This window comes from Corythoichthys intestinalis, chromosome 15 (assembly GCF_030265065.1).
Source record: "Corythoichthys intestinalis isolate RoL2023-P3 chromosome 15, ASM3026506v1, whole genome shotgun sequence".
NCBI lineage: Eukaryota > Metazoa > Chordata > Actinopteri > Syngnathiformes > Syngnathidae > Corythoichthys > Corythoichthys intestinalis.
Window position 1 is genome coordinate 33,382,186 of NC_080409.1, and position 24,268 is coordinate 33,406,453.

At 38.8% G+C, this 24,268-nt stretch overlaps 1 protein-coding gene across 2 annotated transcripts in view; it reads left to right on the forward strand.

Annotated features, from left to right (window-relative positions):
- Positions 1 to 3,088: 3,088 nt before the first annotated feature.
- Positions 3,089 to 24,268, forward strand: part of sos2 (son of sevenless homolog 2 (Drosophila)) — a 72,017-nt gene continuing 50,837 nt past the window's right edge. The window contains exon 1 of one of the 2 annotated variants that reach the window (XM_057858866.1): positions 3,089 to 4,043. In XM_057858866.1, the coding sequence (XP_057714849.1) occupies positions 3,960 to 4,043 (84 nt within the window). In that variant the 5' untranslated portion in view covers positions 3,089 to 3,959. The remainder of the gene's footprint in view (positions 4,044 to 24,268) is intronic. The other variant, XM_057858867.1, reaches the window with a different exon arrangement.

A 24,268-nucleotide genomic window follows, 5' to 3' on the forward strand; every position in this document is an offset into this window, starting at 1 on the left:
GCAGGCCATGTTTAATATTTTCATAATTGGGTGCGGGCCAAGAAAACCTGGGCTGCATGGCGAAGTTTTGGCACGTGTTGCAAGTGTTTAAATGCTAAGGTACTGTAACTCAGAGGTGGGTAGTAACGCGTTACATGTACTCCATTATATTTACTTGAGTAACTTTTTGAGAAAAATTACTTCTAAGAGTAGTTTTACTAAGCCATACTTCTTACTTGAGTAGATTTGTGAAGAAAAAACGCTATATATACTCCGCTACTTTGGGCTACACAAGAGTCGTTACATTTTTCCTCTTTATTCTGCATTAGATTTATTTATTTTTGCCAGCGATGCCATTGCCAAGAGTAGCGCAACTAATTTTACCAATGAGACGTCGCAACAATAATCACATGACTCCATGACAGCAATCAGACGCAAGCTTGCCGTTCTATGATCACGCCAGCCTTTTCAATCACGTGACGTCTTTAAAGCATCGTAAAAAAAGAAGCATTTGACAAAGCACGCAGAATCTTGGAACCTATTGGCCACAGAAAACCGGAGATTGATCCTTTTAATTTCATTATAGTAACTATGAATGAACTACAGTATTCATTCTTCAAACTCGGAAGTATTTTCTCCACTAGAGGGCACTCATGCTCTTTGAACGAATAATGCTTAATGTTTTTTTTCTCTCACAATCTCACTGGAACAGCACCAAACCAAAGTTCCAGCATCATGACCTTGTCAAGAGTCAAGAATCTGCATTGGACAAGGTGTCAAGAATCTGCATTGGACAAGGGGGTGATGCTGGAACTTGGTTTGTTGCTGTTCCAGTGAGATTTACAAAGATGACTGCCTGAAGAAAACATCAAAATTCCCTCAGTCCTTGATGAAATGGGGCTGCATGTCAGGCAAAGGCGCTGGGGAGATGGCTTTGGTCAAATCTTCAATAAATGCACAAGTTTACATAGAAATTTTAGACAGCTTTCTTATCCCTTCAATTGAAAATATGTTTGTCATTTTCCAAGATGACAATGCATCATGCCACAGAGCTAAAACTGTGAAAGCATTCCTTGGAGAAAGACTCATCCATTCAATGTCATGGCCTGGAAATAGCCCAGATCTCAACCCTTTTGAAAACCTGTAGTGGAAATTGAAAAAAATGGTCCACAGCAAGGCTCCGACCTGCAAGGATGATCTGGCAACTGCAATCAAAGAGAGCTGGGACCAAATTGATGAAGATACTCATCAAGTCCATGCCTCAGAAACTGCAAGCTGTCATAAAAGCCAGAGGTGGTGCTACTAAATGCTAGAGATGTGCTTTGATTGTTATTTCTTTGTTTGTTTCTCATGATTCCATATTTTTTTCCTCAGAATGGAGTGATTCCTTATATACAGTGGGCAAATAAGTATTTAGTCAACCACTAATTGTGCAAGTTCTCCCACTTGAAAATATTACAGAGGGCTGTAATTGTCAACATGGGTAAACCGCGACCATGAGAGACAGAATGTCGAAAAAAAAACAACCAGAAAATCACATTCTTGGATTTTTAAAGAATTTATTTGCAAATCATGGTGGAAAATAAGTATTTGGTCAATACCAAAAGTTCATCTCAATACTTTGTTATGTACCCTTTGTTGGCAATAATGGAGGCAGTGATGTTTTGGGGCTATCGTTGGGCAACACGGACTTCCAACTCCCTCCACAGATTTTCTATGGGGTTGAGATCTGGAGACTGGCTAGGCCACTCCAGGACCTTGAAATGCTTCTTATGAAGCCACTCCTTTGTTGCCCTGGCTGTGTGTTTGGGATCATTGTCATGCTGAAAGATCCAGCCACGTCTCATCTTCAATGCCCCTGCTGATGGAAGGAGATTTTCACTCAAAATCTCTCGATACACGGCCCCATTCATTCTTTCCTTTACACAGATCAGTCATCCTGGTCCCTTTGCAGAAAAACAGCCCCAAAGCATGATGTTTCCACCCGCATGCTTCACAGAGCACACAACACGAGAACCTGTGTTTCTACCAAAAAGTTCTGTTTTGGTTTCATCGGACACATTCTCCCAGTCCTCTTCTGGATCATCCAAATGCTCTCTAGCGAACCACAGACGGGCCAGGACGTGTACTGGCTTCAGCAGGGTGACACGTCTGGCAGTGCAGGATTTGAGTCCCTGGCGGCGCATTGTGTTACTGATAGTAGCCTTTGTTACTGTGGTCCCAGCTCTCTGTATGTCATTCACTAGTTCCCCCCGTGTGGTTCTGGGATTTTTTTCTCACCGTTCTTGTTATCATTTTGACGCCACAGGGTGAGATCTTGCATGGAGCCCCAGATCGAGGGAGATTATCAGTGGTCTTGTATGTCTTCCATTTTCTAATAATTGCTCCCACAGTTGATTTCTTTACACCAAGCCTTTTACCTATTGCAGATTCAGTCTTCCCAGCCTGGTGCAGATCTACAATTTTGTCTCTGGTGTCCTACGACAGCTCTTTGGTTTTAGCCATAGTGGAGTTTGGAGTGTGACTGACTGAGAGTGTGGACAGGTGTCTCTTATACCAATAATGAGTTAAAACAGGTGCCATTGATACAGGTAACGCCAACAAAGGGTACATAACAAAGTATTGAGATGAACTTTTGGTATTGACCAAATACTTATTTTCCACAATGATTTGCAAATAAATTCTTTAAAAATCAAACAATGTGATTTTCTGTTTTTTTCCCACATTGTCTCTCATGGTTGAGGTTTACCCATGTTGACAATTACAGGCATCTGTAATATTTTCAAGTGGGAGAACTTGCACAATTAGTGGTTGACTAAGTACTTATTTGCCCCACTGTATGTTACAATATTACCAATACATTCATATTATTTTAAAAATTGAATTTTATTTTTGTTCAAATTGCACGCTATATACAACGTTGTAAGATTAGTCACCAATTTGTAAGGTCATACGTCACTATTTGTAAGATTGCCAACGGCCTCGGGTTGACAGGTATGAGTTAATTGTTTAAAAAAAAAATCTACAAAATGTCATGTCAAATTTGTATGTAAATAAGACTTTATGGAGTTCTTGTAGGTGAGAGTTTCACATGTCAGCGTCTTTTTGTTTTTTTTTCCTGCCTAATGAAATTAAAAGTAAAACAACAATCAGTTGGCAGGCAGTGAGTGAGCAGAGTCGCTCCGAACGAACATCTCGTCCGACCGACGCGACTTCCCAAAGCGAAGCAGAAAACCTCCCGGCTGACTGGCAGCGCCTCCTCCGCTCACATAAGACGTGCCTCCGGCGGGAGTTGTCTATGTCCCCGCTGCGTCACCGGCTTTATTCGCTTTGGGACTACTTTTTTGAGGGGTGGCTTTTGAACGCTCCCAAGCGGGAGAAGATGTCCGCGTGTGACGCCGGGGAAGTGTGCCTTGTTCGTCGGAGGCCAGCGGCGGCTCTCTTAGCTCCCCCGAGCTAACGCGCTAGCGTTACAGGTGTCTTCTCGGCGGTGAATAACCGAGCACCTTTCTATTTTTGCTCGGTATTTTGCTTCCTCAACCCCAATGACCGGACTTTATTCAACTTAAGGTGCCTGTAATAGTTTTTTTTAGCAGCGCTGCTGACGCGTAGCCAGCTTGTTGTTAGCTGTTAGCTCCTAAATAAGACGCCGTGCTGTGTTTACACCGAACGGTGGCTTAGCTTCTCGTTAGCTATACCAAGGCTAACGACCCCGGAGCTACATGTGCTTCATCCCGAATGTAGCTCGCTTTTCACCGCCTTAAATTAAGCCGTCTCCGCCCGCGGACTCGCTCAGCCTGGTTCGTATCTAGGTGCACACTGTAAGCCAGTACGGAGGGACGGACGGACTCTTTAGCCGTGCCCGCCGCCCTGGACTGACCCACCCACCCACAAAAGGGGGCTAACTATCCGCCGGGGCCGATGCTGACAGTTCGGGCCGGAGCACGGCAACGCCAGGAGCCGCCAGCGCAACAGCCGCGATGCAGCCCCAGCAGATCTACGACTTTTCCAGTGACGAAAACAGTCACAAGTGGAGAGGCCTCTTCGTGCAAGCCCTGCGCAAGGTAAACATCGACAACTCCTCCATCTGCCCCCTGCAAAGGCCAGCCAGTAAACTTTAGCCCCCAAAACAAACACTTGCATTCAATTTTCAGGCTCAGTGTCAGCCTTTCATGCAATCGACTTCTTTATTTCATCAACCACTTTTTCCAAAATGCGATGACCAGACAATGTCAGTGGATCACCAAATACTGTAAAAGTCTCAAGCGTTTATAGCGACCTAACAGCGCACCAATTCCACATTAAGTCTAACCAGGACCGGCCCAGCCTATACGCAGACTATGCAGCTGCTTAGGGCCCCTGACCACTAGGGGGGGGCCAGATAGGGTGCAATCTGGCAATTGTTTAATTTATATTCGATTTTCTTTACTACAGTTTGCTTTATTTGACTTTTGTGAGCTTTGATACTTGATTACAAGCTTAAAAAATAAAAGTTCTTCCTTAACTTCTTTCTTTCCTCTTTTAGAAAAAGGTTTGGCGTTATCTACTGTACTGACAATCATTTGGGGTGAGAAGTTTGAAGACTGCAGTGCAACAAAATCTGATTAATATACAAAATATAGACATATAGGATGGATTGCATGTATGGGTTTCACAGTACACTGTGACGAAATGGTGGCCCAAAAATATGGGCCCCTTGGCATTATTTTGCTTAGGGCCCCCAAATGGCCTGGGCCGGCCCTGAGTCTTAACGTATTTAGTCGCAGGGCCGGGGTGGGACTCATTTTCAGCCCGGGAATTTCATGCCCTAGACCGGCCCACTTTATGTTATGACCCACCGTATTGATTAGGGGTGTGACAAAATATCGAAATGGTGATATATAGTGATACTTTGTATCCCAAAAGGTTATCGATATACTCCTGTCAAGAATGAGATATGTTCTTAGATAGGTGTCAATGTTTTTTTTTTTTTTTTTTTTTTTTTTTTTTTTTTTTTTTTTTTGGGACCATCAAGTTGCTACCAAAATCTTCCAACATAATAGTGTCTCAGTTAAAGTGCATGTGACACGAAAAAGCATGTTTATTTCATAATACACGCGGTATTTTCTGCTCCAGAATGATATGGACCGCTTGGATGTGTGTGGAAGCGATCGCTATATTTATTTAGTTTTTTGAATCCCGCGCCATGAAAATGAGTGACTTCCGGCGCTGTGACGTGTACGGGTGATGGCGTCCTCTTCACTTAACAGCCGTACTGTTGTGTATGAGGACTAAGGATTCAGCTGATTTTGCGAATTAATACGTTTATTTTTCGCATCACGCCAGCCAAACGGCTGCGGAAAAATCTTGCTTTATGAGGGAGAGGCATGTGAGCCTTTTTGGAGTTTCAAAAGGTTCCCATTCACCGTGGATATTGGACAAAACAAACCCCACTACTGTGGGACCATTGGACTTACGAGGAAGTGAATAAACATCTTGTTTTGTATTATGTCAAATACGAATACAGCGATTACAAAGTAAACACTACAAGCTTTCCTTAAATAAAGGACTACTTACGTTTGATCATTGATAGGCATATAAAAAGCTCTCCTCATGCACGTTAGCTGCACAACAACTGCAGCCGCCCTCCTCCGGAGAACCAACTGTAAATTGCTCTCCGCCGGGCGGTTTGCCGATCCACAAAGACAATCGACAACCCAGTCATGTCAAATAATCCGGGCTACTTATGTGTGATTTTCCGCTTCGAAGACTTTGAAACATCACTCGGTTCGGGTTAGCATGTCGGCTAGCTCTCACGCCTCTTGGTTTGTTTACATTCTCCGAAGCCAGGGAAGGGAAATGACATATGTCCGATTTAGGTGTCATAAAATATCATACGGGAGGTGCGACAGTAAAGCTGAAGTCGACAGTTTTGACCATTATGGAGTAATTTTGCCATGTCATCCTGAATAAGTGCATTTTTATTATTTCATATTCCATTTAGCACAAGACTGTTATTTGTCATGACCATGCCATTTATTTCGCAATTGGGGAAAATACTTGGATAAAAAGAATATCCTGTAAAAATATTGAAGTAAAGAGACAGAAACAATGACATTTTGCAGCTCTCTTCGTCGCGTTTTCCTCGTTGTGAATAGTTCCCCCTCGACAGGCTGACTGGTCCTTCTCAACCCATTTATTTAGCTATTGGGGAAAAATACTTGGATAAAAAGAATATCCTGTAAAACTATTGGAGTAGAGAGACTGAAACAATGACATTTTGCGGCTCTCTTCGTCGCGTTTTCCTCGTTCTGAATAATTCCCCCTCAATGGGCTGAATGGTAAAACCGATGAGCCCAGTGTCCCGCTGACGTCATCCAGCTGTTGGGGACGCTAAAGCCCTATAATGGTAGGCATGGCTAACCAGCAGATTAAAAGACTAATTTCTCGTCATCTGCGCTTTGCTAAATTGTCGTATATAGTCGAATCGTCTCAAAATATGATTCTAATTCACATAATAATGCTATTTAAGACTCTTTTTCTCTCCTGTCGTATGCTCTTTAACTCAAAGGCTGCCATTGACGGTGCTCAACGCCCAATCCGTTTAGACCAGGGGTCCCCAACCTTTTTTGCACCACAGACCGGCAGTGTTGTTAATAACGGCGTTACAATATAACGGCGTTACTAACGGCGTTATTTTTTTCAGTAATGAGTAATCTAATTAATTACTTTTCTCATCTTGGCAACGCCGTTACCGTTGCTGAGGCGGGAAAGGCGTGCGTTACTATGCGATACTAAGTTGGTTGAATAAAAAAAAAGTCTGAGAGAAACGGACTCACGGGGACGAGAGCTGAGCAGGAGTGGGGAAGACGCCGTTGCAACCGCGATGCTAGGTGGCTCCAATAATACCTGACTGCAGCCATAGCCGACAAACTACGCCCACATGACACGGTAGATATCCTATTATAGAACTAGATGCAAATGACAGACACTGCTGCATTGCCAACATGTTTTAAGGACTACATGTGTTTGTAAACAGCCGCCATCTTAAAGCAGTAGACCTCTCAGGAAGGCCCTGATGTAGAGATCCTTCCTAGCGAACCTAAGTAATTTTTTTTTTATCTAAAATGCTCCTAAATCGGCAAAATCTTAACTTAAATCTATCTTTTAATGATGAAACAGTTTTAAAACTTACACATGTTTAAAGTAGACAGAAGGGAACTAATGCAATAACGGGAGAAATTTTAACAACTTTAACGATTGATTCACAACTTTAAATGACTTCCACACATAGCAAAGGTTACTAGCTAGTTATCGCAATACCCTTGTGTCTAGTTAAGCGGAGGGTAAAGAATTGGGTTAGGGCCAATTGTCCCCCAAACCCTTTAAGCTTCACATTGTGTGACCTGTGTGTTTTTGTTTTTTTTTTGAGAAAAAAAAAAATATATATATATATATCACTAGTTACTTTGCCAAGTAACTAATTACTCTTACATTCAGGTAACTGAGTTACTAACGCAATTACTTTTTGGGAGAAGTAATTTGTAACTGTAATTAATTACTTTTTTAAAGTAAAATTAACAACACTGCATGGCACTAAATGCGTTAGTAGACAGCCGCCATCTTAAAGCAGTAGACTTTTTAGGACGGCTCTGTTGTAGAGAACCTTCCTAGCGAACCTAAGTAACTTTTTATCTAAAATACTTCTAAATCAGCAAAATCTTGACTTGAATCTATCTTTAAATGATGAAACAGTTTAAAAACTTTCATATGTCGAAAGTAGAGAGAAGGGAACAAATGCAATAATGGGAGCAATTTTAACAACTTTTAACAGTTGATTCAGGGTAAAGGGTAAATTCGGGTAAAGAATTGGGCTCGGGCCAATTGTACCAAAAACCTTCACAAAAAACTTCACATAGTGTGGCCAATGTTTTTTTTTTTGTTTTTTTTGGTTTTTTTTTTTGAGGGGAAAAAAAAAAGTAATTATCACCAATTACTTTGCCAAGTAACTAATTACTCTTACATTCAGGTAATTGAGTTACTAACGCAATTACTTTTTGTGAGAAGTAATTTGTAACTATAATTAATTACTTTTTTTCAGTAAGATTAACAACACTGCAGACCGGTGTTATTTGGGTCTTTTTTTTACGGACCGGTGTTCTGACAAATTTTTCAACCCATCAAAAATTTGCAACAATGTGGTTCTGCACATGCGCAAAGCGTTAAACATAGCCGCAAAATGCGCAAATGCAGCGATTCCAAAGTAAACACTACAAACTTTCTTGAAAGAAAGGAATATTAATTTACGTTTGATCATGGAAGGACTTGTAGAAAAGTTCTCCTCAGATACATCCTGCCATGTTAGCTGCACACAACAACTGCACACCTCTCTCACCATTAATGACCTCGCCTTGTCGTTAAGCATTAATTAAGAAGCCCGCTTCACAAAGATACGATGTTGGAAATTGTAGCAAGGTTTTCAATGCTCTCGTAGCGATGTCAGGATATTCCGGAATGACTTTAATCCAGAACCTCTGTAGAGTTGTTGTCTCAAATGTACGTTTAATAAGGTCGCCGTCATTTGCGATCTCTACAAGTTGATCCTCCTGTTGCACTCGGTTTATTCACAAACGGGTCACGAATCCACTCCTTCGCAGTTCGTGGGTTTTTGAGGTTGTAGGGTCGTCAGGTGCCCTTTTCGCCGTAAAAATATCTCCAAAGACGTCTGTTTTCCAGTCATCTTCGCTCGTGTGGGGGCTAATTATTTCTGGGAACATACGTGCTGCGCCCGCGGCCTAGAAATAGTTATTATCTAGGACAAGCACACATAGATATATTATATACTGTACACAAACAAGATGTACTGCTAGCAGTCCAATCAATGGATTTCTATGATGACATTCTAATCTATCCTGTAGTATTATATCTAGAGTAGAAAGGGATATTGCTGTGTTAAGCAGGGTCAGGGGCACAGGATTAATTCGGCCAGAATGCGGTCGTTATTAAACTATTATTTCTGTGCGGCCCGGTAGCAAAAGCACCGCGGACCGCGGCCCGGCAGATGGGGACCCCTGGTTTAGACTGCGAACGTGTCTCAGTTAACTTTAAGGCTGCCATTGACGGTGCTCGACGCCCAGTCAGTTTAGACTTTGAACGTTCGTTCATTCAAAACCAGAGCATTCACAGTCATTCGGTCCGATTTTCGGGGCATTTACAGGTCACTTGCTGTTCATTTTAGGCAAGGGTGAAAGTGGGCCAGAACTGTCAGGAATCCAGTTCTGGTATAAGATTCAGGGCTGAAACGCAGTTCCGGTATAAGGTTCAGAGCCGGAGTGCAGTTCCGGTACACAGTGCTTTGATTCCAAAAATATGACGGCAACTGTCAAAACGCTATGTTAAAAAAAAAATTGCTGAGCTGCCACACAAATTTTTCATCTCCAAGAAAAAACAATCTACCAACATCAGATTTACATGCACAAGTGTTAACAACAAGCATAAGAAAGTGCTTGTGTAATCCGTTTCCACCGATATTTATTATTTATTTTATTCCACGGAAGGCATGGAGGTTTCCCCAGCTGCTGCAGTTATCTGAGTCTGACTGTAATGAGTCACATCAGTGTGCGAATGCACGCTGCAAAGCAAAACGCCTGGACTCATTTATCCGTTCAATTGGCTGACATACTGACATGTGATCAGCAGAGATAGTTTAGCCTGGTATACCAGACTCACCGTTGTTCCAGCGATTGAGTCTGGCGACCGTCCGGCGGATCAAACTCCCAGGGCGGCGCAAGCCACAGCAAACAGACAGCGGAGTGGACCAATCAGCGACAGGCGGAAGTGAAGTTAGTAAGGCGACGAGAGACTTGCGCGCGGGAGTAGACATACGAGGAGAGCGGAGTTTATTCAACATGGCTAGCGCGAGACAGACTGTTGTCAATGACTTGTGTCGATGTATTTTTGGTAATTTAAAACTGATTTTACCGTGGATTGGAACATATTCTTGGCTCTCCTGTTCACCATCTGTGTTGTTGTGGAGACGACTTCCGACGCGGAAGAGTGACGTTACTCGTTAAGAGCACGTCACGCAAATAAAACAAATCTGTTTGGACGGTTGATTTTGTGCTTGCTCGAGAGGCCGTTAATGGGCTGGGTCCCAGACTATTCTCACGGTGTTTGGAAAAATACAGGGAGAACTGTCTGGCTGTGCCAGGCAAGAGATAGTTAGCTCTGATTGGTTCAAATATGCATGTATCATTTTTAGTTGTATTTGCTCTGATGGGGAGGTTCAGAACATCTTAGCTGTAAATGTGCACTTTGCACATATATTTGTTCATTTATGTTAGGCTACTTATTCATTTCCTTATTATTTAAAAAAGTCAGTGCGCGATCTTCAAAATATATTCCATTTCACTCTGCATAATATAAGTCATTTGTACTTATTTTTCTGAATGTATGTTACTTATATATTATTTTTTTAAAAAAAAGCAAAAGTAAATGTTTACATTAACTTCACTTTTAATATACAGTACATCCTATGTTCTTAAGTAGTTAAAATTGAGATTTGGCATGTAGTATGTGAGGAAATGAGGGAAAATAAATATTAGGAGGTTAGGGTTATTGCTGTTTTTGTTAACTTTTATTTTGCAAATCATTGAAAAAACACAATTTTGAATGAAAATCAGTTTTTGTATGTGTTATAGAAATAACTGTGCCAAAACAGTTTTCTTTGCATTTCAGTAGTTTCAGGAGGTTTGACCCCACCACTACCCCCCCAAAAATGAAAATAAATAAATAAACAAAATTTCTGGCTCCGTGGTGACCTTCACATCGGGGAGTTCCGGCAAGAAATTCTAGCCACTTTCAGCCCTGTTTTTAGGGCATTTACAGGTCATTTCCTGTTGAGTTTGAGTCACTGCCTATTCATTTATGTTATTCCCAAGTCCTGTTCTGTAACTCAAAATAAACAGGAAGTGACCCATAAAATACCCCAAAATGAACAGGAAGTAACTGAAAATCAACAGGTAAATTATCTTAAATGGCCCAAAATTACCTCATTGCCTGGCATTGGCTGCCACTGACGGCCATAGACGTTCAATCCGTTTGAAGTGGGAGGGATGGTATGTTCATTCGCTGCCACCCTCCCACTTGAAATGGATTGGACGTCTACTAGTGATAAACTCATTCCAATTCACAGCAGAAACTTGTTTTTCTGTTTATTAGCTGTCTGTAGAAAATCCTAGAATGATTTCCTGACCAATGTATCGATAATTGTTGTATCGCCATATCATCAGATCATCGTTATCGTGAGCTTTATATCGCGTATCGTATCGTGAGGTACCAAGAGGTTCCCACTCCTAGTATTGATATATTGTCATAATCGTGCTGTCCAGCGATTACAATTTTTAATCGCATGCTGTGAATAGTAAACGTGCGATTAGTGGCAAACTGGCAATTTTTAAAAATTAGATACTTTAATTTTTAAATACACCTATTAGCACAGGAGTTGACCAATATGCTTACCTTACATCATTCAAATTTAAGCCTCATTAGAAACAAAGTTTTTCTTTATACTTGTAATGATGAATTAAACATGAAATTTTCCCAAATTAACTAAGGAAGAGTGGTTAGCATGTACGCTGACTAGGGCTGCAGCTATCGAATATTTTAGTAATCGAGTAATCGACTGAAAATTCTATCGATTAATCGAATAATCGGATAAAACATTTTTTTTTTTTTTTTATAGGTAAAGAGCAATTGTAAATATACATGAGAAAACAAGACATTTCATCTAATATTGAACCATTTTCAGTCAATCAATGTCTTTATTTTCAATGTACATTGTTGAAAACAGCCAACAATTGCATCTCAAATGTACTCTCGGATCATAGAAGCACTGCTTCGCGTCGAATTCATCCGCCTTAGGTGCGCTATTTTCGGCTTGAACTCCTCGAGCTGAGTCCGATGGCTGGCTGGAGCCTTGATGGCCATTGTTTTTGCGTCATCATTCTTTTATGCCATTGGCATAATCACCTGTCACTCAAACATGTCGGAAGTAGCGGTGAAGTTGGATCTTTGTGTCAAAATGATTCCATCAAAACTTTTTCTACTTTAAAAAAAAAAAAACCTTTGTTCAAAACTTTTAGTACTTCAAACAAAACTTTGTGCTCTCCAAAAAAAGTGACACTGCAATAAAAAAAAAAATATATATATATATTTAAAATATATATATATTTTCAAGTAATATATATCTATATTTTGGGGGGGGAAGGGCAATTTTATTTTTGCAAATGATTTTTTTTTTTTTGATTGAAAATAGTTTTTTTGATTGAAGCAACTTTTTTCTGGGATTGAATGATTTAGACACAAATGCCCTACCCATAATATGGCCCAAACAAAAAAAGGATTGCTTCAAAGAAAACCGTTTAAATGAAAAATTTACTGTTCAAATGCAAATTTCTGAGTCTCAAATATTTTTTCGCATTCAATCACTTTTTTTTCTATGATTGAATTTTTTTTTTTTTTGGATTGAAGTGATTTATTTATTTATTTATTTGAAGCAACTTATTTTTTTTAAACAATAAAGACACAAATGTCCTAGCCAAAATGTGGCCCAAATGTGAAACTACATGACTTAGATCAAAAAAGTTGTTTCAATAAAAAAAAAACAAAAAAAAAACGACGTCAATCAAAAGAAAAAAATTCAAAGAAAAATAGTTTTCAAATGCATTTTTTTTGTTTTTTTGATTGAATAATAAAGACTCAAATCTACCTCCATAGAAACCTAGCCGTCCGCAGGGCTAACGTTACGTGAGCGAGTGACAGCGAGCGACATCTTATTTATTAGCACTGAGAAGTCTGCTACTTTAAGATGGCGGCTGTTTACTACTGCCGCCCAGTCTGTCATTTCGCATCTAGTTCTACATAGATATATCTATGAGACGCATCAGACGCTACCTGCTACTACCGTAGCATCATGCGGGCGTAGTTTTTAGCAATGTTGGAGTAGTTTGTAGCGGCTGTCGGCTGCAGTAAGGTATTTTTTTTATTGCTTCTTCCTCTACGTACGTGACGTCAGCACGTTGTCCCGCATTAAAAGTTGTCCAGGCAAAACGTGATCCTTAGAGCTGTCAAAATTAAACGATTCCTCGAGTTGAATAAAATTACTCGGACCAGTTTTTAAACTCGAGTTGCTCGAGTATTCGTTTCAGCTCTAATGCTGACAGTTCTGAGAACAAGGACTCAAGCATGGGTTCTGTGTGGAGTTACCGTTTTATTTTTGGGGTACAATCTATAATTTTATCTTATATATTTTTAAATGCTCAGAAACCTTTTACCTCAAAAGGTATATATTTCGCATTTCTTAGTACACGGCGATACTGACAACTGCATTTTAGTGCTGTAACAGGGCCCATTCCGATGCCAGTATCGGTATCTGTGCGACACTAATATTTATTGGTGCTTGGAAATAAATGATTACTTTGGGATCATCATGTGGCATCAGGGTGTCAAGGAACTATCTGAAGTTGGGCTGCAGCTATCGTTTACTTTAGTAGTCGATTAATCTATCAACTAGTTAGTTCGAATAATCGAGTAATTGGATTAGGAACATTTAATGCATTGCAGAATAATTTTTAGGAAATGTAAAACAAAGGTTTGCTAAGATTGCACTTTCAAAAGGGCATGAAATATGAATACAAAATAAAAGTGTGTCTTCACACTTTCAAGAATTGCACTTTAATTTAAAATATTATATAATATTTAATTTAAAATATTATAAAATTAAAATGCCTAAGCTTAGCCTCAAACGGAATGACAAAATTAAAATAAATGAGGATCTACATTCGGGGTGTACCATCTTAGGAACCCCACTATTCGATTCGATTACAATTCAGGGTGCTACGATTCGATTATTGAACGATGATCACGGTACTCACGATTATCACGGTTATCACGGTTATCGATGCATCGTACATTACTGATTAATAAAGTAGCCAAACAAATGTGTGTCCATTATTTATTTAAAATATCCTAATGATTCAACAGGAACGATGGAAACATGCCCATACTACAAAAAGCTGCCCTTAAGCTGCTTTTTTTAATTTATTTTTTTTAGGGCTGTCAAACGATTAAAATTTTTAATCGAGTTAATTACAGCTTTAAAATTGATTAATCGTAATTAATCGCAATTAATCGCAATTCAAACCATCTATAAAATATGCCATATTTTTCTGTGAATTATTGTTGGAATGGAAAGATAAGACAAGATGGATATATACATTCAACATACGGTACATAAGGACTGTATTTGTTTATTATAAATATAAATCAACAAGATGGCATTAACATTATTAACATTCTGTTAAATTGTTCCATGGATAGAAAGACTTGTAGTTCTTAAAAGATGAATATTAGTACAAGTTATAGAAATGTTATATTAAAACGCCTCTTAATGTTTTCGTTTTAATAAAATTTGTAAAATTTTCAATCAAAAAATAAACTAGTAGCCCTATTCTGTCCTCAATGTGTGTGAGTACACAAATTGACAGATAGCGAACATAAGTTCCAAAAAGAAATCAGACGGTGTGGCAAAGTTGCATGGGCTTTACTGAAGTCATCTCTTTTTGACAGGAGCACGTTTCTTGTATTTTTGTAAAACTGAAAATAACAAGGCAGTGTGTCAATAACTTGCATAAATCACAAAATAACATAAAATGTACACACACGTGTCCATTTGAGCAGTAGCACTAGCCAATTAGCTCACAAGCATCTAACAATGTAACTGCTTTTCACCATATATGTGAACAAATTCAAATACACATCATCAATAACTGTCTAATGCTCATGAATATAAACAAAGGAGGAATATAACTCACAAGCGATGCATGTATTAGATACAAACAGTGTGATGGGGCTATGAGAACTGCCGCTGAATACTGGATGCGGACGTTAGCTGGTCTGAATAGCACTGTCTATTAGTGTGAGTTCGCGTCGACATATAATCACGTCAGAAAAGCGCGCCGAAACCCAAATAATCAGCTGCACTGAATCGCCAGCAGAGGGCGACATTACGCCACATAACATATGCAAGTCACACCCAAGCGCCAGCAGAGGGCGGAAAAACTCCATAAAACACAATTAACAAGTTGGCCTTTCACTGTACTGACATTTAAATCTGTCTGAGCGGGCCTAGTGCGTTAATTGCGTCAAATATTTTAACGTGATTAATTAAAAAAAATTAACGCCCGTTAACGCGATAATTTTGACAGCCCTAATTTTTTTACAAGAAAGTGCAAAAACATTAACCATTTTAAATGGAGTACTTGTTTCTCTCAACAATACAAATTTACACTGGTGGAATATAATTCCACATTATAATAATAAGATAATAAGACTTCTTTTAACCAACATACTTTGTTTCAGTGTTACCCCCCTTGTGTGACTGTTGGAGTGACAGGTGGAAATCACAAATGCTCTTGATCACTTTTATTTTGTGGCCTTTATTGCTGAGCACATAAATATGTCCGGCAGCCTCCAACATCCCCAAACACACACACTCATTACAGCGCGCGCACTTTCTTCTCTCCCAGCCCGTGGCTCCCAGGCAGCACTGGCAACAACAGATTTCTGTACTATTTCGCGTGTTTGTAGTGTTACTGCTGTACTTAATCATGGTTTTACACGTTCTACATATTAAATACACGTTAGCGAATTAGCTAATTAGCTTAGCGCTCGGCGCTAACTATTAACATCTCAAAAACAACAACAATAAAGTCTAAACAGTCCAAGAGGGTTCGTGTACTCAACTCTTATAGACACACACGGGTCTTAGCAACGCACTCAGGACATTTTTCAATGGAAATGCCTTAAAACAGCTGCTGGAAATCTGAAAGACAAGGAGCAACGAACTATCTCTCTTCCCTTCTCGCTCTAAAAAATAGCTTGCGCACAAAAGCGCGACCACTGGGTCACAGATTTTCAAGAATATTCAGGTCTGGGGACTGAGATGGCCATAGAACGTTGCACTTGTTCCTCTGCATGAATGCCTTAGTAGATTTGGAGCAGTGTTTAGGGTCATTGTCTTGTTGAAATATCCAGCCACTGTGCAACATTGTACAACTTTGCTACTTTGTCTGCGATTCTGGAACATTGTTTGCAAGAATCTGTTGGTATTGACTGGAAGCCATGCGAACTTCAACTTTAATAAAATTGCCAGTGCCTGCACTGGACACACAGCTCCAAAAACCTGCTTAGACCCCCCGAAACAAAAAATCCTGGCTAACTTCTTAATCATGCAATTAATGTACATTCTTTTGGGGAAATAATACAATTTGTATCCATGTTTGTGCAAGTGTTTTGCATTACAAGCATTGTTAGGTAACAAATTTGACTCTTAAGTCAAGGCACTGACTAACCATTACCTAGTTCTTAACTCATTAAGAGCCACATGAGTGGACAACTATTCACCATATTTTACTGTTGTGTTCTTCAAACGCCATGCATACTAGAGGTGAGAATCTAACGATTCGATTACGGTTACGATTCATATTCGATTATAAATCGATTATTAATGCCAGCCAGCCCCCCCCCCTACTATTTCAGTAGCAAGTTAACAGTTCAAAACAATAAATAAAATACTCAAGTCCCCATTCTGTATCAGCAGCTTTAAACTACATTCAATTAATTTAATGTTGCGAATCAACCATTAAAGTTGTTAAAATTGCTCCCGTTGTTCCATAATTTCCCTTCTGTCTACTTTCGACATGTGAAAGTTTTAAAACTGTTTCATCATTTGAGGATAGATTCAAGTCAAGATTTTGCCGATTTAGGAGTATTTTAGATAAAAAGTAAATTCGGTTCGCTACAACAGAGCCTTTTCGGAGAAGTCTACTGCTTTAAGATGGCGGCTGTTTACCAACGCTGGCAAGTCTGTCATTTCGCATCTAGTTGTCTATACATGTTCTAACGCTGCCGTCGTCTGTCATTTCGCATCTAGTTCTATATATATGTGATATCTACCGTAGCATTATGTGGCCACATGTTTATAGCAACTAGCAACTGGGTGTTGTTTGTAGCGGCTGTCGGCCGCAGTCAGGTATTATTGTTTTTTTTACTAGCGGCATGAGTTAAACATGATATTTACTCCCGGTCCGTTCCTCATTGCGTCCCGTAGACCGCGCTGTTTTAGTTCTGCTTTACCTGGTATAATTGAATAATCGGAATTTGGATGTTTATGAATTAGTGCTGCAACGAATAATTGATTAACTCGATTATTCGATTAGGAAAAAAATATTCAAATTATTTTTTTTTGCTTCGAGTATTTGTTTAATTAAAGTAGCGTTGTAATGGTTTAATATGAAAGTGTTTGCATTTAGTTTTATTGATTAGGGTGGATACACTGCCCTCTGGTCTGGCTCTTTACACATGGCTGAGTCCAACTGCTACCTGTTTAGACCAACGTAAGATAAGTTTTTGTTTGAGCTAATGTTTTTTAATGCATTCATAATTTAGTATATAGTAATTAAGTTTAGCATTTTATAGCAATTAAGCTAGCAGGCTGTTTCTATGAAAGTTAGCCAATTGTTGTTTTGTTGTCCATAGATCCTCAATTTTTCAAAAAAATGTATACAGTTTGAGGCTCAGCTCAGGTATTTTAATTTTTCATGTTCCTTATCCGATTACTCGATTACTCGAACTAAGTAGTCCATCGATTAATCGGCTACTAAAATATTCGATAGCTGCAGCCCTATTATGAATCGTTCTCAAATCTTCCACGACCGAATCGCGAATAATATAAGAATTTGAAATTTTGCACACCTCTAATGCATACCACCCCTTGTTATGCCCAAATAACTCGATTTTTGCTTCATCAGTCCACAGAACATTTTTCCGAAATGAGGCAGGTTTATCCAAATGTACTTTGGAATACCTCAAGTAACTCTGTTTGTGGCATGTGTGCAGAAAAGGCTTCTTCCGCATTACTCTCCCATACAGCATCTGTTTGTGCAAACAACGCTGAATAGTTGCACCGATGCACAGTTACACCATCCGCAGCAAGATCATGTTGTAGGTCTTTAGAGTTGGTCTGTGGGTTCAATTTGACTCCTCTCACCATCCTTCGCCTCTGCTAATCCGAGATTTTACTTGGCCTGCCATTCCGGACCTTAACTTGAACTTTGCCTGTGGTCCCCCATTTCATTACTATGTTCCTAACAGTGGAAACTGACAGATCAAATTTGTGCCACAGCTTTTTGTATCCTTCTCCTAAACCGTGGGCCGGCAAACAGCCGCACGGCTCTTTAGCGTCGCCCTAGTGGCTCCCTGGAGCGTTTTCAAAAATGTTTGAAAATGGAAAAAGATGGGGAAGGGAAATATTTTTTTTGTTTTGTTTTAAGATGGTGTCTGTAGAAGGACAAAAATGACAGAAACATTCTTTATGTTTTCAAATGGTGTAAAAATGTAAAGAATAAATATTACACTTCAACATTTCAGTCAACAAAGATTTGCGTCATAGCCTGCGATGCACACGTTTCTACCAGCTGGGCGGCTGTTATAAACAAACGGGTGGCTATGTGATAGGCCATGGATTCCAAAGGGGAAAAGAGAAAAATAACTGAGGAGAACAGAAGGTTCAACGTTTCTTGGGCCGAATCAATTGCATTCATTGCCAATGCGGAAGGATTTTCTGAATTTTTACTCTGTAGTGAGAAATTGTCAAATCACAAAAAGAGTACATAATGTGGAAAGACATTTCCAGGGAAGGCCTACTACTATTGCAGTCGAGTACCCAGTAAGTGCGGTTGCATAACTTCTGGAGAAATTAGAGGAGTGCAAAAATAGATTTAAGAAAAGGATTGCTTCTCCAAACTCCAGTATTGCTGCCAGTTTTGTTGCAACCCGTGAGATAATAAAGCGTGGACAATCGTTCACAGATGGTGACTAGTAAATGAAAGAGTCCGTCAACATACGTGAACTCCGGTTATATACAGTACTTTAACTTTTCAGTAGGGTGTTCTTTTATTTATTTATTTTTAATAAACGCAGGCTGCGTTTTGTTGCACTATGTTTGTTGCCTAGATAAGGGACGTTAAGCACATTGTAGTTTGTTTTTTGTTTATCTCGAATCTACAAAATATGTCTTCAAAATTCGGATTTCTTTATTGCATTTTTTTACATCAAAGTAATTCAACAAAATTCATTAATATTGTCATGAAAACTTGAGGTGGCATCGTACAACAGAGTCGTCACGTGGTGCATCATTATTTAAAGAATGCGCTGCAGGGAAAATGAACATTTAATCATTAAGGCTCATGTATTTGTAGCCAACTTAGTCTTTTGCGGCTCTAGACATAATTGTTTTTTTAAAATTTTCTTGCCGACCCCTTCCCTAAACTATAATGTTGAATAATCTTTTCTTTCAGAGCATTTGACAGTTGCTTCCACTCTTTAGAGATGATGCAAAGAGAAGAACAATTTGCTATTTACCACCTTTAATAGCCTTTCTCATGATAGGCTTGATTATATTAGTACGAAAGATTTTCCAATAAATAAAAAACAAAGGTGCCCAAATTTATGCACCAGCCTTTTTTTGTTAAACAGAATGTTTGTAATAATTAGTTAATCTATAAAATTAATTCCACTCAAATATTACTATGTTCATCTGCTATATGATATATTTAACAGAATTTTTTGTTCCAAACAATCAGTGACTTACAAAGCAAAACCTTATAAAATGATCAGGGGAGCCCAAACTTGTGTAGTTTAGTCTATTTCTATGCAGTGGGTATACGGTTTACTCTTACTCATCTAAGCCTGTCAAGATAATTACGATATTGACTTATCATCCAATGGCAAAAGCTATCATTGGCCATTTTATATGTTGACCACATTGTACTTTGTCTGATATGCTGTATAAAATAGCCATCATTATGTTTTTGATAAATTATGTGGCATCAACATTCATTGAAGCTGACTAGTTCACTCGCTCTCCCCTTTTTAAGCAAACTAGCTCTCTCCGTTAGAGGCGAGAATCGCACACAAACGCACCAACGTCGTGGAGAATAATGGTGTACATTAAGGGTGCAACAACTAATCGATTAGTAAATTAGTTGCCAACGAATTTGATAATCGATTTTTGCTGACAGCTATGAACAGTCCAGTTCTGGTCTTTGTGCGCGACCGCCGGGGTCCTGCCTGTCTCATACACAAACTTATTTTACAGTCTTTTGAAAAGGAGTAAGTCTCTCACTTAGTAACCGGCAGCATCCATCATAACGTTGTGCATGCGTCCGTTAAAGGTGTCCGAGCGGCAGACGTGTCTTGAATTTAGTTCCGCTACGAGCGGCTATCATAAAGTTATTAGGGAAAATCATCGTTTTTGAACTTGTATGAATCGTAATCGAATCGTCACGTGTGGAATCGCGATGCATCTAATAATCGATTTTTTGGAACTCCCTTAGCGCGGGCCAGTGATTATAGCAAGATAGAGTTCACTGCTACACTCAGGTTTAGTTTCTAAATCAATAATATTTACGCGAGAGTTGGATTGTCTTGAGTCGTGTGTGTTTTTACATCCAGTGTGCCTCTGTCAGAGGTGAGTAAATGAAGCCATTTGGAGTTGTATTCTTTATTGATGAGACATGCCCACTTAGCATGGAGCGCTAAGCTAGTTAGCGATTATGCTAATTAGTGTCTTAAGTGTCCATTTGTATTGCATTTTGGAGAGCAAATTACCACTTGCGTTATTGTTAGAGAGTAAAGTTGTCTCATTTCTTTTCTTGTTTTTTTTTTTTTTTTTTTAAAGAAACCACACAAACCTATTCCTATAACAGCATAGAGTCTCCTTTCAACACAAACTCCCATTGAAACTGTAATACAAGAGAGTGTGCTTTGAAATTGGATTTGGGTTGTGCTGTATTTATGAGCAACTGTTTGATAAAGAAAACTGATTCATTATAGTCTGCTTCCTCCTCATTCGATTTTGTTGTTTAGTTTGAAGGAAATAATGAGTCATTGACCAAATTTATGTCACTGCTTTGCCCACCAAAAAAAAAAAAAGTCAACCAGCAGCACTATTTTATTAATTTATTTTTATTTGAATGAACAGGACTTTTGTCTGAGAAATTATTTTTATACCCAGAACCTTTATTAAAAACTTTAACAAGTTTTATGTACTTAATACAGTCCAGTTGTAGACTGCGGGTAAGTTAGGACGCTGTAATAAATTATCCTTTTTGAAGGAAATAGTCATCCATTTTGTCTTCATTGTTACTTACAACATGCCTAAAGCAAGGAAGTTGAATTGTGAGGGTAACTGAAAAAAAGTGACATTTATCCGATTATCATTTGATTAATCGTCCGAGTCATCGATTAAAAAATACTCGTACTACTAGTTGCAGCCCCAGTGTACATACATACATTTTGGCATCCATCTCATCCAAGTGACTGCAGGGCCAGTCCAGTATTGCCCATTCAGATACAATATCAGTACTAGTTAATAATTACAGGAGATGGCTCATATCACTAAATCTAATTTTTCATGATACTCAAGTATTTATTATGAGATGATGATAAGTTGCAATATTATGCCAGGAGTAAAAAACAAAAACAAATCAATGATTCTATTGTTTACCGTCAGTGTTTGTAAGGAAAATATATCATCCTGCAGAAACTTTTTACAACATCAACAATAATCTTGAAGCAACGATTCAAACATTGTGGCTGACGCTGCTCCTAACAGCTTGATAACATATTCGGGTCTTTCAGAATACTCTCAACAGGATATATACTGTGTAGCCTGTGAATTTGCAAATGTGTGATTCAAATGTTTTTTAATGCATTAACAAAAAAAAAATCAGAATCCTCTCTGATTCGACCCAGTCAAAATGGATCATATGATTCTATGACTAGCGCCGTCATTGGCAGACAGAGTTAAATGAGTGATTTATAAAGTGTTAACTTTTCTGTTGCTACTCAAGTACAGTAGCATCAGCAATATTTATAGCAACTCAACCCTCTGAGACAGACGTGTGGAAGTGAGAGCGAGAAATGTGGCTTCTGCTTTGTCTCAACTTGTTACGCAAGCGCCGCAAGGAAACTGTCAGAGAGAAAAAGAGACGCAAGAGATGTTTGTTGGGCTTTGACCCTTTTAGACACACGTCATTTTTGGGGAGGGGGTTTCTACGTGGCTCCACAAAAATAAATGAGTTCCTTCCCTTTATCCAAAAAGGATGTTTGAAATTGACAGTAAGGCTGCCACGATTCTTCGATTGTCAAATTAATCAAACTAATCGTTTAGAAAAACGTAAAAAGCCTTTATGGGGTTGTTTTTTTGTCAACCGATATAGGATTTTCAAAAGCAGATACTGTTTAAAAAAAAAGAAAAGAAAAAAGAAAAAATTGCCGATTGCTGATGTCTAAAGCTGATTTTGTAAGCTGATGAGGTAAGCCAATGTTGCCATGTTTTTGTAATGCCGGTTGCTTATTAAAGGGATCCACGGATAGACAGACTTGAAGTTCTTAAACGTTATTAATATTAAGAGTTAAAGTAAGTTGATATTGAAACCCCTCTCAATGTTTTCGTTTTTATACAATTTGTAAAATTGTTTTAACTAGCAGGTCGCCATTGTTGTTTGATGTCACAGGGCAGTGACATCACATGGTTACGCTGCCGAGCTTCCAGAGTATGACTCAAGCGACATAAACATGTCTTCTGATCAACCCTTTCAAATTGAACCCTAGAGGAACATTAATAAGCATGCCAGCACTGTCGCTATTTCACAAAACGAGCAGCAAACGCAAAATGAACAGGAAAGACGGGATGAAATGAGACTAGAGTAGAAAAAAAAACTGTTCTGCCAAAATGTGCTACGCCGGCGAAACATCTCCAAGAGGCGAATTTGACACCCAAAGTACTACCATGTGCTTTCAGCTTGTTTTGTTTAGATGCATACAGAAGGAACATACTACAGATGCCTTAAGAAATACTTCAACATAGTAATATCAAATAAGGGTGCCTTATATATGCTACATGACTAATGTGGTCAACAGATCAGCAATTTGCTTTAAAGCTACCACAAAAAACACAATGCTTAAAAATACGAGAGGGAAACATATGCAAAAACCATTTTGAGGCAATGAAAAAGTAATGAAAGACTCAATAAAAACATAAATAGTAAGTACTCGCCGGTTTTAACCAATGAGCGCATGTGTTGGACGTCTCGCCGCGTAGAAGCAATTGCAGTAACCCAGTAGCATTCGTTGAGTGACAGTGACAATCTACGTCATCACCCCGAACGTCCATAAAACATGGCCCCCTTCGTAGGTCAAAACGTACTAAATATTAGATTTCTAAATCAATGGCAATATTTTGTCTTTCTAATAACATTTTAGTAAAAGAAAACAATTATGGCAATGATTAATATATGAATGTACATATTTGAAGTTAATTTTTTTATTCTGCTCATTCCTTTTGTAACATTGGTCACTATCTGGTGAAATACCACAATTAACAAAGATCATCACCCAAACAGTGAACATAACTTATCCCATTATATCAGCAAAATATTGGCTGATATCGACCGATCTTGAAAAAAGTCCATATGTCAGCGGAGCCAGATATATCGTCTGATGTAACAGTCAACTTTAAAGAATGGCGTACCGCAAGCAACACGTCACTTCCGCTCATTAACATTCATGACATTAGCTACTATTGCTAAGTAGGGACAAGCTACCGTTTGTCCCTAATAGGAAATGAATGGAAATTGTGTACGAAGGAGATGTTTACAGAGCTAAACCTACCTATTCTCTCTGAAAATGATGTGCCTGGTGCCAAATTGACTGGCAAAGATGTGGAAGAATATAAAAATGTTCAGTTAAAGAGATGGCTTTAGTGTTGAAGGCTGAAAAAGACGAAAAAAACGAGCCGACCTAAGCATAGCTTTAGCTTTTTTATCGACGCGACTGACAATGACATTCTCCTGTTTCAACAAGCTATCCTTTACCATCAGCCCTGTCTTTCTTATATATCCTCTGGTTGTCCTACGTCTCTTACCGTTCTTGGGTAGCCCTGTCTTTCTTATATATCCTCTGGTTGTCCTACGTATCTTACCGTTCTTGGGGGTAATTTAGTTAGCTTTGTGTAGCGATCGCAAATGCTACTCAGTGACATCCAACGAACACTTTTAATTTTTTCATTGATAACACATCTTAATCCTATAATTTATTTACACTTCCCCCTTACTAAAGTTGTTTTATATATATATATATATATATATATATATATATATATATATATATATATATATATATACTG